This window comes from Tursiops truncatus, chromosome 10 (assembly GCF_011762595.2).
Source record: "Tursiops truncatus isolate mTurTru1 chromosome 10, mTurTru1.mat.Y, whole genome shotgun sequence".
NCBI classification, from domain to species: domain Eukaryota; kingdom Metazoa; phylum Chordata; class Mammalia; order Artiodactyla; family Delphinidae; genus Tursiops; species Tursiops truncatus.
In genome coordinates this window covers 17,479,795-17,494,556 of record NC_047043.1, presented here as the reverse complement: position 1 = coordinate 17,494,556, position 14,762 = coordinate 17,479,795, and the positions used below count along the sequence as shown (strand labels likewise).

At 42.4% G+C, this 14,762-nt stretch overlaps 1 protein-coding gene across 2 annotated transcripts; it reads left to right on the top strand.

Annotated features, from left to right (window-relative positions):
• Positions 1 to 935: 935 nt before the first annotated feature.
• On the top strand, positions 936 to 13,917 carry LOC141279695 (uncharacterized). 2 transcript variants are annotated; one of them, XM_073810401.1, is made up of 3 exons: positions 936 to 1,628; positions 1,803 to 1,958; positions 12,656 to 13,917. In XM_073810401.1, the coding sequence occupies exons 1-3, from the start codon at positions 1,472 to 1,474 to the stop codon at positions 13,027 to 13,029; spliced, it is 687 nt and encodes a 228-aa protein (XP_073666502.1). In that variant the 5' UTR covers positions 936 to 1,471; the 3' UTR covers positions 13,030 to 13,917. The 2 variants fall into 2 exon arrangements, with proteins under 2 accessions (XP_073666502.1, XP_073666501.1); XM_073810400.1 differs by having other exon boundaries at positions 12,611 to 13,917.
• Positions 13,918 to 14,762: the final 845 nt, after the last annotated feature.

Genomic DNA, 14,762 nt, shown 5'->3' with positions numbered 1-14,762 from the left:
ATCTTCTTCACTTTGTGGCACACATCACATAGTTATTCTTGGAGAGATACAGTCACTGACGCAACCATGAACCACTAATTACAAGCTGCTGACATTCTGCTTGTCTATGCAGCTTTGAAGTTCTAAGTCTGTTTTTCTCTCATATGTGCTTGCTCAGTTTCATTCTCTTTCCCTCACTGCTCCCCTCCCCCCATCATTCCCTTTTTCCTTCTTTCCACTTTAAGCGTTTCTGGATTCGCTCTAGGACTACCTGGAGAAAGCAGTCTGAGCGATCCGCTTCTCCAACCTGATTTCTTTCCATTCCCTCCCTACTCCCCACGCACAGAGATCTACAGTTTGGAAGTACAGTAATAAGGTCCCCACCCAGCCCCGCCCGCGGGAATGCATCAACAGCTGGCCAAACATAATCCAACACACAGAGCCGCCTTTGTAGAAATAGTAACAAACAGTGAAAGGGCCAGACAGGCGGCCCAGAAGAGCTCCCCATGACAACTGGGAAAGCTCCTTACCCTCAGGTTTGAGCTGACTCCACCAAGCTGGGCTTGGAGCACCACAGCTCAGGCACCCGAATCCAAAACAAGCCTCAAGTGCCTCCCCCAGCTTCACCAGAGGCTCTTCCCAGGGCACTCGTGTCTCCACATGGCTAGGCAGACGCAGGCTCGCTCTGTACTGAGTATGACCGTGCCCTGCCACATGGTACGTGCCCTCGAAATGCGACCCCGCCGCCCCAAATCTCAGGAACGGCATCTGCACCTGAATCTAACCAACTACCTGTGAGCTGGGAAGACCACCTCTTCCTTAGAAAAGGAACTTAGAATTCTTTTTTAAATTTTAGGCTGATCCGGGAATTCTAAAACATGTAAATATAAGACTGCATTCGTCTCCATTGAATGTTTAGCATCTGAAGTCTGTGGTAGCCAGCTGGTCTCAAAGTCATCTGGGATACATTTATTTTGATTAAATTGATCAGATTTCTATTTACAGGATAGAATTTTTCACCATACTGAATACAGCTGTGTTTACAGGGATTTGCAGAAGAAGAAGAAAACAAAACCCTACAATCAGTCCCAGTGAAGCACAGAGCACTCAGAGCCTCAAGGAGTTAAAGCTGAGGAGAGATGCTTTCACGTTAACAGGAAAATTCTGCGTGCAGCTGCTTTGGCCGTGCTCACTAGCTAGTCAGGAAATGGGTGTTGAGCTGAAGCTGAAAATACAAGCTGCAATGAAGCCCGACCCAGCAAAGTGACAGACTTCCTGTGTAAGGCGGTCAGAAATCTCTCTCGTTTCATGTCTCTACATGCATGCACATGCATTTAAATCCATGCTGCAGGCTGCGCTTTTCTCTGGGGACACGGGTCCAGTCACCTAGCCCGTCACAGTTCTCTTCCTTGACGGCACCGGGACATCCAGACTACAATTTACGGTTCCTCCATCCATGTACTAGGTTACAAATTATGCCATCCTCCCTAGAATGAGAATGCAGGGCGAGCGGCAGGCAATCAAACGGCATTCGGCATCTCTTTCTTCCTCAGGCGCTCGCTCGCTCTGCTTTCCTCCAACTCTGCCTCGTCGTCAGGCAGGCAGACACATCAGATACCTGGTTTATCCATCTTCAGCTCCACTCTCAGGTAAAATGCCACCACATCTCGGCATGGGTTTCCCCCCAGACTAATCCCTGGGAGCAGCCCGAGCTGGGTGCACCCTGCGGAGGATCGGTGGGCACTGGATGGACAGTATTCCTAACTTCTCCTGCCCTGGTCCTTGGCATTCTTTCTATCCATCCCACCCCGGGTCTTTTGCAGCATCACCCTGTCCTCCAAGTCCCCTCATCCGGCTGCGAGGGGACCCTGGCCAGAGCTCCACCAGCAGGTCCTTCTTCCTCACTACGCAGACCATCGATGCCGGGTTCGGGTGCACCACGGAGAAGCCGAGGCCAGGAGACGGCAGGAGCAGCTCAGGTAACCAGGGGAAGCTTGGCGTGCCCACAGCGATGCAGCCCTGGAGCTGTGAGTTAAGACGGTCTGGCTTCAGAATTAAAATTTTTTAAAAAAAAGGAAGGAAGGAAGGAAGAAACACAAAACAGCGCAGCTCGGTGCCTGCGGGGGTGGAAAAAACAGACACAAACCATAAAAAAAAGCAAGAGTTAAAATCAAATTTCAAAAAAAAATAATACATAGATCAGAGTACTTCATGTGACTTTTATTTCTGACGTTTCTCGGGTTACTGGCCTCCCCGCCCCCTCCAAAATCTCTTCTGCCCCTGAACGCTACTGTCCATGCGTGCCGAGTCACAAAGGCTTTTTGCTCCAAAGTGCTGCAGACCCAGCATCACATGAGAAGCCACATGACAACTGCAGTCGGCTGCTGATGTGGTCAACTGTGTTGCCGAGGCACGGGAGTAGGAGGGGAGACAAATCTGAAGTGAGACATGCCCCTCTCGTGCTGCCAGGAAGAGATTTCCTTAAAAGAACAATGAGGAAAAGGCATCTCTGAAGAAATGCTTGTGAATGCCTACAGACTTTCCTATACACACACTTACATAGCCTAAAGAGACCATGGGTGCTTCGAGACGTTCTGAGGATGCTGTACCGCAGACACTAGCTGGATGGCAGCAAGATTATTTCTAGTTTGTATTCGTCAAAGCTGATTCCACTTAAGTGGATTCCTGAAAAGCACACACCATGTCTTCAGAGCATGATCAGGCTTGGAAAACCAATTCTACTATCTCTCCCTGCAATCTGTATCTGAACCTGCATTCTGAATAATTTATTTTTAGACTAATAAGAGGCTTGCCAAGACCACTCCCCTTTTCTTCAGTGAGTGGCACAGGCAATATTCACCCAAGTGGGAGAAGCTTGCCCCTTCGTAGGGAGAAAAGACGAGACAGTTTTCATTATTTTCAAAAAATGCAATTTATTTAAAGGCATACAAACATATAATAAAGTTCTCCCGGAAGTAAGCATTAGAAACAAGCAAAATGTCTCTGCTTCATTGAATTGACATGTGCCTCTTATTTGCAGTTTGGCATCTAATGCTGGCAAATGGTGGGGGAATTTTTCTAATGCTGCTCATGGCTGCATCTAGAGCCCTTAAGCCACTTGGGTATTGCTACTTGTCGGCAGGGTGAGAGCAAACAACTGCTTTCTGGAGCACCTCTCTGCAGAGGCGCTGCACTGCCAGGTACGTTTTACTAGTTCCATTAAGGCAGGTAGGAGAGAGGTGGCCTCAGGGCCTTGTAGATTCCGTCACTCATCCTGGAATTAAATACGCTGCCAATTTGGGACATCCTGCCCATGACGTGAGCGGTATGCTTCTTTAGAAAATGTGATCATGCCACCTAACTAGAACCAGAGAATCAGTAAACAGGTGGCAAGAATTATCTACAACTTGTCTTATTCAACTGTAGATTGTCAAGGTAAGCGGCCCTTAATTCGTTCAAGATACACTGATCAGCCTCCAGTCGTAGGACAGTCAGGGATTGTCCTAGACACTGGGGAGAAGATGGGTAAGGTCTCTTCCATCCTGGAGCTCACAGTCCAGTAACTGCATGTAACTTTTTATCTTCAAAGCCAACCTTCTCCCAATTTGGATACTCCAAAGACATCTAAGGGAGAAACCCAGCAGTCACGTTTTCATTCTTTCCTAGCCATCAACCTGTATGAACTCCCAAGTTCTATGGATTCTTTCCCTACAAACTACCCTTGAATTTAAGATTTCCTCTCCATTCCTCTATTCTAGAGTCTACGCTCATGCACTCACACTCAACAATCTTCTCGCTGGTCTCCTTTGTTCCAGTCCACTGGGCAACCTGCCACTAGACGAATCCTAATAAACCACCATGTTCTGAATGTCCAGAGCCCCTGTTCATGGGGTCTGGGCGATCCACTGTCCAAAACTGAGGATGGCTCCTTATTTTTCCACATGCATATGCTACCAGTAAAAGACACCCTATATCTGACTGTACATTATTTCAGTAGACTGGTCTATTCCTGATCCTCTGAACACATCACCCATTGAATCAGGAAAAAGATAATAATTTTGACTTGCTTTTGTTAATAAGTAGGCATAGAGGGCTGTAAGGAAAACAAAGACACATGAGGCACCGTTCCCGCCCTCAGACAATGTATAATCGATGGAACCTGCGCTCTTTCTATTGGCACTTACCATGTACTGTCATGAATCGCTATCTCTTCAAGGTCTACTTCCTATAACAATAATAAACAGGTCTCAATCTGCCTACCAAATGAATGTTGGCTAAATAGCCCCATAAAAGGGCTGAAAAGGGAAAGATTACTTGTACCTAAATGTCAGGAAAGGTCCCCAGACAACCCTGAGATCTGCAGTGAGCTATGAAGTGTCTGGACAGGGTAGGGGCGAGGTTTGGGTCACAGCAATTAATAGTAACAGCTATAGCGAAACACTAGCATTTAATTTATGCCAGGGTCTCTTCTAAGCATTTCACACACATGAATGCACTTAATCTTAACAATCCTGGGAGGGACTTATTGCTTTGAAAAGCTCTTTTCAATGATACAGAAGCACAAAAGAGAGGTTAAATAAGCTGCCCAAGACTGCACAGCAGGTAAGAGGTAAAGTACTTCTGGCCCCCGGGCACATCTTTCTAACTGCCATGCTGTACCGCCTCGGAGCTGGAAAACCACAAAGGTGAGAAGACAACCTGACTGAAGGTGCATGAGGGGATCAATCTGGTTGGAGTGTAAGTTTTGTAGAGGTGAGACCAGACCAGGGACGGCCATATTACAAGACTAAGGCATTTTACCCTTATCATAAGCCACGCAAACAACATTACAGGTAGCCACGGCTATAATTCGTGGAGGGAGAAAGAAAGAGGAGAGTAAAGAGGTTCCTGCGATAGCCTGACTTTAAGGGCATGGTGCCCGCGCTCTGGTAGCGGCAGAAGAAAAACGGAGATGGCTTCGGAGGCTTTATGAGAAGAGAAATAACATTACTGAGGTGTTCTTGGGGAATGGGGAAAACGATGATAGCAAAGTTGACGGCACACTTTTTAAACCTGGAGAAATTAGGCAAGCAGTTCCTTGAGCTTAGGAGTTGTGTCATTCATCTCTGTTTCCTGACTAGCAGGCACAACACTTGATACATTTTGTTTTTACATGGTGAATGAGTCCATAAGTAAATGGAGGTAGAAATGGAAAAATTAAAAGCAATTCTACATAGAAGGAAAAACTCTACAGAAAACTTAATATTTCATAGGACATCCAAGGGGGAAGGTCCATCATGAAATTATATACGTGGAAATAGAATCCATTTTCTGTTGCCACCTTTGGCCCAGGTTTGCGACGATACCTGCTTTCACCCTCACTACGCACCTCAGACGCTCCTCTTCAGGCCTGCTTTGATCAGGTCGTGTGGGCTCTGCCCTTCTCCAGCCACATCAATCTTTGCCCATCACCTGCAGACCCATCTTACCCAGGCCCAGCCCCTAATTCGAACACTGCACTTAGCAAGGCAATAAAATCAGTATCCTAAAATACTTAACCATTCTTTTTTTTTTTTTTTTTGATATGTAGCAAAGCAGGGAAACCACACAAGCTTATCAGCCTTCGCATACAATCTTAGCTCACCAGCATACTAAATTAACAAATGCACCTCATCTCCTAGGCAGCTAATGAAGGTTAATATGACATACTGCCTCTGGCTCTGGAAGTAAAAAGGGGTCTTACTGCCTCATATTATAGCTGGGGAAAAAAGTTTAATAATCTTTCTCATCAGCCACAAAGAATTGGGTTTTTAATACCCAGATATATTTTAGTAAAAGTCTAGTATATCATCTCTAAGTGGAGTTCAAGAGCAATGTTAGATAACTAGGGCATTTCAAGACCCTGCTTACACTAGAGACCGAGGGAAAAAAATACAGTTAAAGCCAGATTTATTCCTACATTCTTAAAGCAAAAAAAAAAAATGCAAATTTATGTTGGGAATATTTTTTATATTGCTTTAGGTCAATTCTAGTGATTAATCTTTAAATATTAAGAAGGAAACTTGAATCTGACAAATAAGTGATTTCAAGTAAATGGGTAATATGTGAGTGAGGTCACGGGTTTGTTCGGTGACACTCACACAATGTGTTATGTGGACCTTCTAGGATCAGACGGTATATTAAGCATGATGGGAGGAGAATAAAATGAATGAGGCACCGTCTAGGCCCATAAAGAGTTTACGATACCCTCACCCAGGAAGACACTTCCCTCTCTTTGACGAAGGGGACCTACTGCTTTTGAACAACAGTAAAGCACAGCAGAGGTTAGTTTAAAAGCAAAAAAAAAAGATATTGCTTCTTGAAGGGAAGTCAACCCATTAGGCCACGTTGAGGTCTTACCCATAAAAGAGGGAGCTTGGATGATAGGAATACTCAGCGAGTGTGACTCTTAAATCCCTTAAGTGAATAAGAATGCTACTACGCTTTGTCTCTGCAATCCTGAGAGATACTGATGATAGTGACCAGACTGTAGAGAAAGGAAGGCTCTACAGGCCTATTTACTAGGTTGCTAGAGGACTTAAAATTGCATGCCATATTTTCTAATTTCCCCAAAATGGATACCGAATTACGATTAGCTCTTCACAAAGCAGAATGACAAAGTGACTAATGGCTGGCAGAGCCCTGGTTTCCCCTCTTTCTGTTACCCAGTATTATTACCCTGATCCAGTTTACAGGGGCCAAATGGCAATTTGAAGGTAGAAAGACTGTGTTTGTTCACCTGTGAGTGGTTTGACCTTAGACTTTGCAGAGCACTGTCAGGAAGTCAGTTTTTCCATGCTCTTTACAGTAAACAAAGACAGTGTGGCTGGGATCCAAATGTTACAGAAGGTCAGGGACCAAACTGCCTCAAAGACAAAGAGACCGCTTCCAGAAATTGAAACACAAAATAGATGTGAGCGCCATCAACATTCCAAACTGTGCTCCTGTCCAGTGTTTGATTCAAACAATGTGACACATGCCCAGCGTCAAAGCACACTAGAAATAGAATCGTAAAACCCCAGGTGCAGGAAAGCACCTTAAAGGTCATCTTGTCCAACTGCAAATCTGAATTGTGAACACTGCCCTTTAAAAATATCTCCTCCATGCAACACCTCCACTGAAAATGCAGTGCCCTGGGAGGGAGAAGCCCATTCCATCTTTTGAAGCCCTGAGCCAAAAGGTCTGGTTCCACGGTACGGGGAACCTCACCGGAGCTTCTATTTATTGGCCCTCAATTTAGAAGCTTGGGAGCTCAGGGCTAGTGTACTTTTCACATGATGGTCCCTCAAATATTAGAGGGAATCTATCATCACCCACTCAGACGGTTCTTCTCTACACCAAATATTTGCAGTTTCTTTAGTCACTACTCTGTGATGTCTACTCCATTCAACATCCCATTTTCCAGCCTATGAATACATTCCAGTTTATCAGTAGCCCTTTGAATGATGTGTCACTTGAAACACAACACAAGGTTCCACAGTGTGGCTGCACAGAGTAAACAGTCCTATCCCCTCCCTCCCTCTAGGAGTCCAGATCGAAATCGGTGAAGCATCATCTGCCTTGGCTCTCCAGGTGGGCACCTCACAGTGATGATTCACGGGGCTCACCCATGCCCGCGTTCATACGCCTTCCACCTAAACCGTCAGACAGTGGCTTTAGGCGATTATATGACCCTCTTTGCTTCGTTTTTGGTTAACATAGATGAGCAGATTCTACGGTAACAAAAAGGAAAGGAGAAGTAGTAAACTACCCTTAAAGGAAATACAAATGTATTCGTAAATACACATACTATCTCTTCCATGGGAAGATACAATCCCCACAAGGGTATGAGTTCTCTGAAGGCAATGAGTACACCTTCTGTTTTTCCCGTATCTCAACAGCACTGCATAAAATGAAATACCTCCAAGTACGTAAAATAGCTTGGCCCGGTAGGAAGACCACTGGACTTTCGGAAATCAAAAGCTCTGGGTACTGGTAGCCATGTTGCCACTATCTTTTTATTTGCTATATGATCACAGGTGAGCCACTCATCTTTTTCCACATCTTAGTTTCCTCAGCTGCCAAGTGAACAACTTCAACAATGTGCACCTTGAGCTGCCCAGCATTTCAACAGCTTATGTGGACTTCTAATTTTTAAAATTTTCTTTAATACCATGGCATAAATAAGATATTAACCCTTAGCTAAAGTTGCCTGAAGACTCTCATTGAAATTAGGTAAGTTTTACATTAAATTGTCTCAAAACAAGTGAATGACACATTCATGAATCAGAAAGTTCCTATGTCTAGAGTTGTTTATAAAAGAAGATGCCAATTAGATAAATCAGGTGAGTCTGACTCGAGGTCCTGAGATCTTTATCCTTGGATAAAATAACAGTTTTGAATAGGTGAACCAATTACTGAGATTCTTGGGGTAGGGAATAAAATAAATGTCATAATGTGATATCATTGCTTTCCCATAATCCAAATGTCTTCTGAAAATGTCTTTAACTATACAGAGAGAACCTTTAGGTTGAAAAGATCTAGTTTCTCTCACATTTTTTAACTAGAACCATGACAACAGAATTGCTTGACATCAATCAGCAGTTCACATGATGGGAACACTCCTCACATTCTCAGTTAGAAAGGAAAGAATGATGGCCTATGGTCACTAACAGAATACCAGCTCATTGTGAGATCTGGCATTCCAGTAAAATTCACTCCACAATGAGATTCTAAGACACATCCCACCCTTGTAACATTAACCTGACAGAACACAACAGTTAATCTTTTCACTAAGTATGTTATTAGACTATGCAATTTTTTTCTTAGATCAAAAACTAGAAATAAAAATTGGAAAGGCAGGCTTGATTTTCACGAAATCAGAGCACGGTTTTGGGCCAGCCCTTCTTTCTGCACGTCCTCCACTGTTCCGGGCTCAGCATCATCTTCTGCAAAGCAAGGAGGACTCTGAGTGTCCAGGCTCTAATACTCTCTGCTTACAGGTCAGAAGCGTTTTTTTTTTCTCTTGTAAGGTCTTCTGTTCTCAACATGTAAAGCATCCTAGCTATCTATGATCCTGGACATCCACAAGTCACACTGCCTCCTAATCTGTCTCATTCTCAGAAGCCTCATGGCAAAGGCCCTACTGCAACACTATCGTCTCAGTCTCAAACCACCATCTGGGAGTCAGGCAGAGAGTTCTCAAGCTAAGATCCTGGGCTTGAGTAGCAAGGGTCATGGGGCGCACCAGTGAGCCTGAGGAGAAGCCGTGACTATGCGATGCACCTGTGTTCCAGACGCACGCAGCACTGGAGAGAGACACTGATGCTTTTTGGTATTTGCAGAGTATAGCTAGATAGCAAATTGTTACATAATTAAGTGGCTAATGGTACTTGATGTGAACAAAAGTTGTAAACATTAGCTTATTGTCACCAATATAATACTCTAAAATGCAATTAGCACAAATGACTGCATCTCCCTTCAAGTCGTGAGGCAGAGTTTTAGAGGAAACTTTAAAATAATTTAAATGGCCATGTTTAGCATGCCAAACACATACAGATATATATAATTGGCTGTTCAGACAGTGCAGTTTTCTCAAGCAATCGACTTAGGCATACATCTGAAACTCAGACTGCATGTCGTATTGGAGCATTGTACACCTGCATCTGCTGTCCTTTGCTACAGGTCCCCCAAGATCAGCACTATAGTGTTTTGGTGCCTATAGGAAGGTATAGATGTGGAAGGAGATAAGAGTGCCAGAATCAGAGGGATGTTTACTTTTTCTTCCATTTGTTTGAAGGCATGGCTTATATAAAATTCATTGCATAAGGTGAGAAACGTAGGCTCTCTTAAAAATTTCTGGAACATAAGATTCTGTGTGATTTTTTTGAAGTGAACTGTGGCTCAGAGATGATCTTTTTCTTCATGAAAATAACTGAGCTTACGTTAAACACTGGGTCTTGACACTCTTTCAGGCACACATACACACGTAGACACATTTTGTGTGCAGATGGATATCATGTGTATTTACCTTATTATAAAGTCCGAAAATTTACATAATTATATATACAAGTACATGAAATTATACAAATATATAGAAGATACTGTCAACACAGATCATTCACTTAAATTTAATAAAGTTGGCTCTAACTCTTGATAGTCTATGTTCAAAAGACAAATATTTGTTATTACTGAGGATGTTCCAAAGAATATTCTTTCTGAAGACTCTAAAGAAAATTTTTAGATATTTTAAAATGCTAATATAGACATAAGTATAGCATCTCTTAATATGAGTATTTTGAAAGGACAAAATTATTTGTGTGGGTATACTAGAAAGATAAAGACGATCTTATCACTGAGGCTGTAACAAGCCCTATCTATCAGTAAGATCTTATTGTTATCAGTTATCTTATTGTTATCAGTTGTCATTATTATCAGTAATATTGTGAAACATTGGGAAAAGAATCATTCTAATAATATTGAACACTTAGTTATCACTTACTACATGCTAGGCAATGCTCTGAGCACTCCACATTCAATCCTCACAAGGAAACCTATGAGTTAAGCATTATCCTTATCTCCATTTTACAGATGAGAAAACCGCAGCAACCAAGATGTCCAGAACTTTGACCAAGGCCACACAGCAAATAGGTGGAGGAGCCAGGCTGCAAATTCAGGCAGTCAGGCTCCAGAATTCTTGCACCAGACTCCATCACTCTACCTGTGTCTCTCTTCCTTCTTTCTCCCCTCTCCCACCAGACCCCAAATACCAAATACTTAAGGCTGATCCTGCCCTTGGGTCTGCCCAGGTCTTCACATCATTATGAAAACAACAGCAAAATTCAAGGAAGAAAAGACAACTCTTCTAGTGACATGTTTACCTAGTGAGAGATAATCAAATGGCATACCATAGAGTTTTAAGGAAAATTAAAGCAGGGCACAAAAGTTGACAAGTTTGTTCATACCACAGAGACAGTGACTAGAAAAACATGTGAATGTATAAATCAACATGGTGGGCTGAGACATGCCTGGGAGTAGTAGAGAGACAGCTAGAAGGGGCTAGATGAGAAGATGAGGTAGATAAGCCCAATCCAGTAATCATACTGATGACAGCCAGTATGTATTAAACATCCATGATACGGAATCAAGCTTTCTCCAGGGGCTTTAGAACCACTTAATTTTTACAACTCTGCAAATCCGCTATTATTTTTATTTTACAAATGAGGAAACTGAGGCAGAGATTAAGTAAATTCCTCAAGATCAAAGAGCTAACGATCATTTGAGGCAAGAGTCACACCTTTGCTCTATTTCACTCTACAGCTTGTGCTCTTGAGATTATAGTCATATTACCACAGGCCAAGTTCCAAGCATTATCTAAATCAAAAAAGACCAATAGGGAGGTCTAGGCGAACAGGATCAAACCCCAAGCGTCTGGGTCATTAAGATGGCACCAGTACACAACACTGAGCTCAGACAGTAGGATCACAGACCAGAGGCAGCTTGCTCTTTGGTTACGGGCTTCAGTCCTGTGCCTGCTGAAAGTAAATGCCATCTGATTGGAATCAGAGTTGCCTGGATCATCTCAGAGCCAAACAAATAGAATTAGCTGCTGCAAACCCTTTTGGGAATTAATCAGAGTGTAAGTAAAAACATAACCATATAAAATGAGCCCTGATAAAGTCGGGAAACAAGGGAACTTGGAGTAGCTAAGAGAAATGACCAAGATGTAAATAAGAAGCTAAATAAACTGGGGCCACCTATAGGATAGAGCCACGTCTGGGATGAACAAAGTGTGACGAACCACAGACAAAAAGATGGTGAATTCTGGATAATAAGAAACGTTGATGAGATGGAAGAACCACCTGTTTTATGTAAAGGTCCAAATAACCAGATCACAGTGGACAGCCACTCAAATCATGCCTTCATAATACAGAGTGTTATTGAGAATAACTCAATTCGCAGGGAGCTTGAGGCAGCCAGTACTAGATGGCCTGTCAGGGAAAACAGAAAGATAATTACAGAAAAGAATCATATCCTCAGAAAAACAAAAATTAATCAAACTAAGTTTGTAAAGTCTATCTTACAGATACATTGTCTGAACTCATGCTCCCAAAAATACTGTTTCTGATTTTATGCCAGTGCATTTGGCTAATGTAATGGTTTCGTCCTGTTACTTCTAAACTTGAACTCGTAATATCTTAGAACCTTTCCAGTTTCTTAAAGAATCTTAAGAAATTCATAATCACAAAGGACAAATTTTATTTTCAAAAAATTAAACAATGATATAATGGTTTCTCTGTTGGAGAAAAATCAGTCATATGACAATCACATTAAAAAATGTAACGCCAATCAAATAGAGGTAATGCTTGATTAAATACAAACTGATAGGCAAATTTCACTGAATAGCACTGAGATTCAATTGAAACACTATCCCATTAAAATTTTTTAATATTTAAAAAAATTTTAGAATAGCTTTACATATAGGAAAACGTAAAAGATACTACAGAGAGTCCCCAGTATCCCTTATTATTAAATCTTACATTGGTAACAAGGAATAACTGATACAGTATTAAGTAAAATTCATACTTTATTCAGAGTTCCTTAGTTTGTACTTAATGTCCTTTTTCTGTTCCAGGATCCCATCAAGGATGTCCTATTACATTTATTTGTCATGCCTTAGGTGCCCCTAGGACATGCATCGCTCAGACTTCCCTTGTGTTTGATGGTGTTGACCGTCTGAGGAGTACCGCTCAGGAGCTGTGTGGAATGAGAAGGCCCTTCAATTTGGTTGGTCTGATGTTGTCCTTATGGTTTGACGGGGGTTATGGGTTTGGTGGAGGAGAACTAACGAGTGCCACCGCCATCCTCACCACATTCTATAAAGGATACACACCACCAACGTGCCTTTTTACTGTTGATGTGAACCTTGATCGCCTGGCTGCAGCAGTGCTCGGCATGCTGCTCCACTGTAAAGTTACTCTTCCGTCCCACCCGCCACCCGATTCCCCATACTGTGCTCTTTGGAGAGGTGTCACCACGGGCAGCCGACACTAAGGAGTGGGAAGTTATGCCCCAACTACTTGTGGGCAGAATATCTACATAAATCATCTGGAACTCTTCTGCAGGGGAAAATTGTCTCTTCTATTTACTTACTTATTCAACCTTTTTCAAATATCAGTATAGATTTATGAATATTTGTTTTATACTTTGGGCTATAATCCAATACTATAAAGAAAATTTTAATGGAGGGAGACTTATTCAAATTGATTGGCCAGAATGGACCAGCCACCTTTTGACTCCCGGCCAAGCAAAAAGATTGTAGGTGGAGCAAAGTGCTTGGATGTCATGTACACCTTGAAGATGAAGATGCTGAGGGTCATGAGGAGGACATTTCCTCTGTTGCATCTTACAGAGGAAATGAGGACGTTCACCCTCATTCCAGGGGACTTTTCCCCTTTATTTCTGATATAGCCAGGATAAAACTCAATATATAGTCAATGGCTTCAATTTAAGCATGACTTGGTTACTGAAATTCTTAAGGCAAATGTTGGATCAATACCTCAGTCTCACAGAAATAACTTTGATCATGTAAGTGGGTATGACACGATCCAATATACTGACTACAAGTATTTAAGGTATAAATGTGAAAAACATTTGCCCTTTTAAAATTGTTTTTAAAACATAGATACTGTAACACTTGGAAGTATAGGAATACAATTGAAGGTTAAAGGAATATAGTAAATATATTAGGTACTTACTACATATCATTCATTAGCACAAAGTAACTTTAGGCATAAAATGCATAAGACTCCGTAATAAAGAAAAAGTAGGGCGAGAGAGAGGCATGGACATATAAACACTAACAAACGTAAGGTAGATAGCTAGTGGGAAGCAGCCGCATGGCACAGGGATATCAGCTCGGTGCTTTGTGACCGCCTGGAGGGGTGGGATAGAGAGGGTGGGAGGGAGGGAGACGCAAGAGGGAAGAGACGGGAACATATGTGTATGTATAACTGATTCACTTTGTTATAAAGCAGAAACTAACACACCATTGTAAAGCAATTATACCCCAATAAAGATGTTAAAAAAAAAAAAAGAAAAAGTACATGAAAAAGTGGGATAGAAAGATACAGAACACAGTATAGACTGGAAAGAAATAAAGACAATAAAACGTAGATTTTATTCATTCATTCAACAAATATTTACATAGCATCTGCTATTGGTCAGCAACCATGATAAAGGCTAGGTATATTAAGCTGAGTAAAAACACTTACAGATTTTGCTCTCATGTAGACTATTAGGAAGATAGATGTTAATCGGATAAGAGCACTGTTGAAACATGTGCAGGAAAGGGATAACTTAGTAGGCCTGGGCTGCTCAAACCCTGCACATTCTCATCTTCAGGACTGATCCTTGGCCTGGCACCTGGGAAACGACCTCCAAGTCCTTGGAATATCCTACCAGATAAGAGTGTCTTTGTATGCCTGAGGCTTTGGCCACACCAGATAGTTTATGCTAACAATGGGATTTATGGTGAACACCTGCGCTTTTGTATGCCTGAGGCTTTGGATGACACTGTATCAATTTGACCTCTAGGGGGCTGGAGACTCGAGTAACTAGCGTGCTGCATGCCTATATAACTGAACCCCAATAAAAACCCTGGACACTAAGGCTCCAGTGAGCTTCCCTGGTTGACAACACTTGGCAAATGTGGTCACACATTACTGCTGAGAGATAAGTGCCATACCTGTGCCTCCACTGGGAGAGGACAACTGGAAGCTTACACC

Excerpts from the sequence above, each read along its gene's own strand:
- LOC141279695 (XM_073810400.1), top strand. The coding sequence starts at position 1,472 with ATGAGAATGCAGGGCGAGCGGCAGGCAATCAAACGGCATTCGGCATCT. Across the intron at positions 1,629-1,802 it reads ATCTTCAGCTCCACTCTCAG|CATCACCCTGTCCTCCAAGT; the intron begins GTAAAATGCCAC and ends GGTCTTTTGCAG. Across the intron at positions 1,959-12,610 it reads AGACGGCAGGAGCAGCTCAG|GATCCCATCAAGGATGTCCT; the intron begins GTAACCAGGGGA and ends TTTCTGTTCCAG.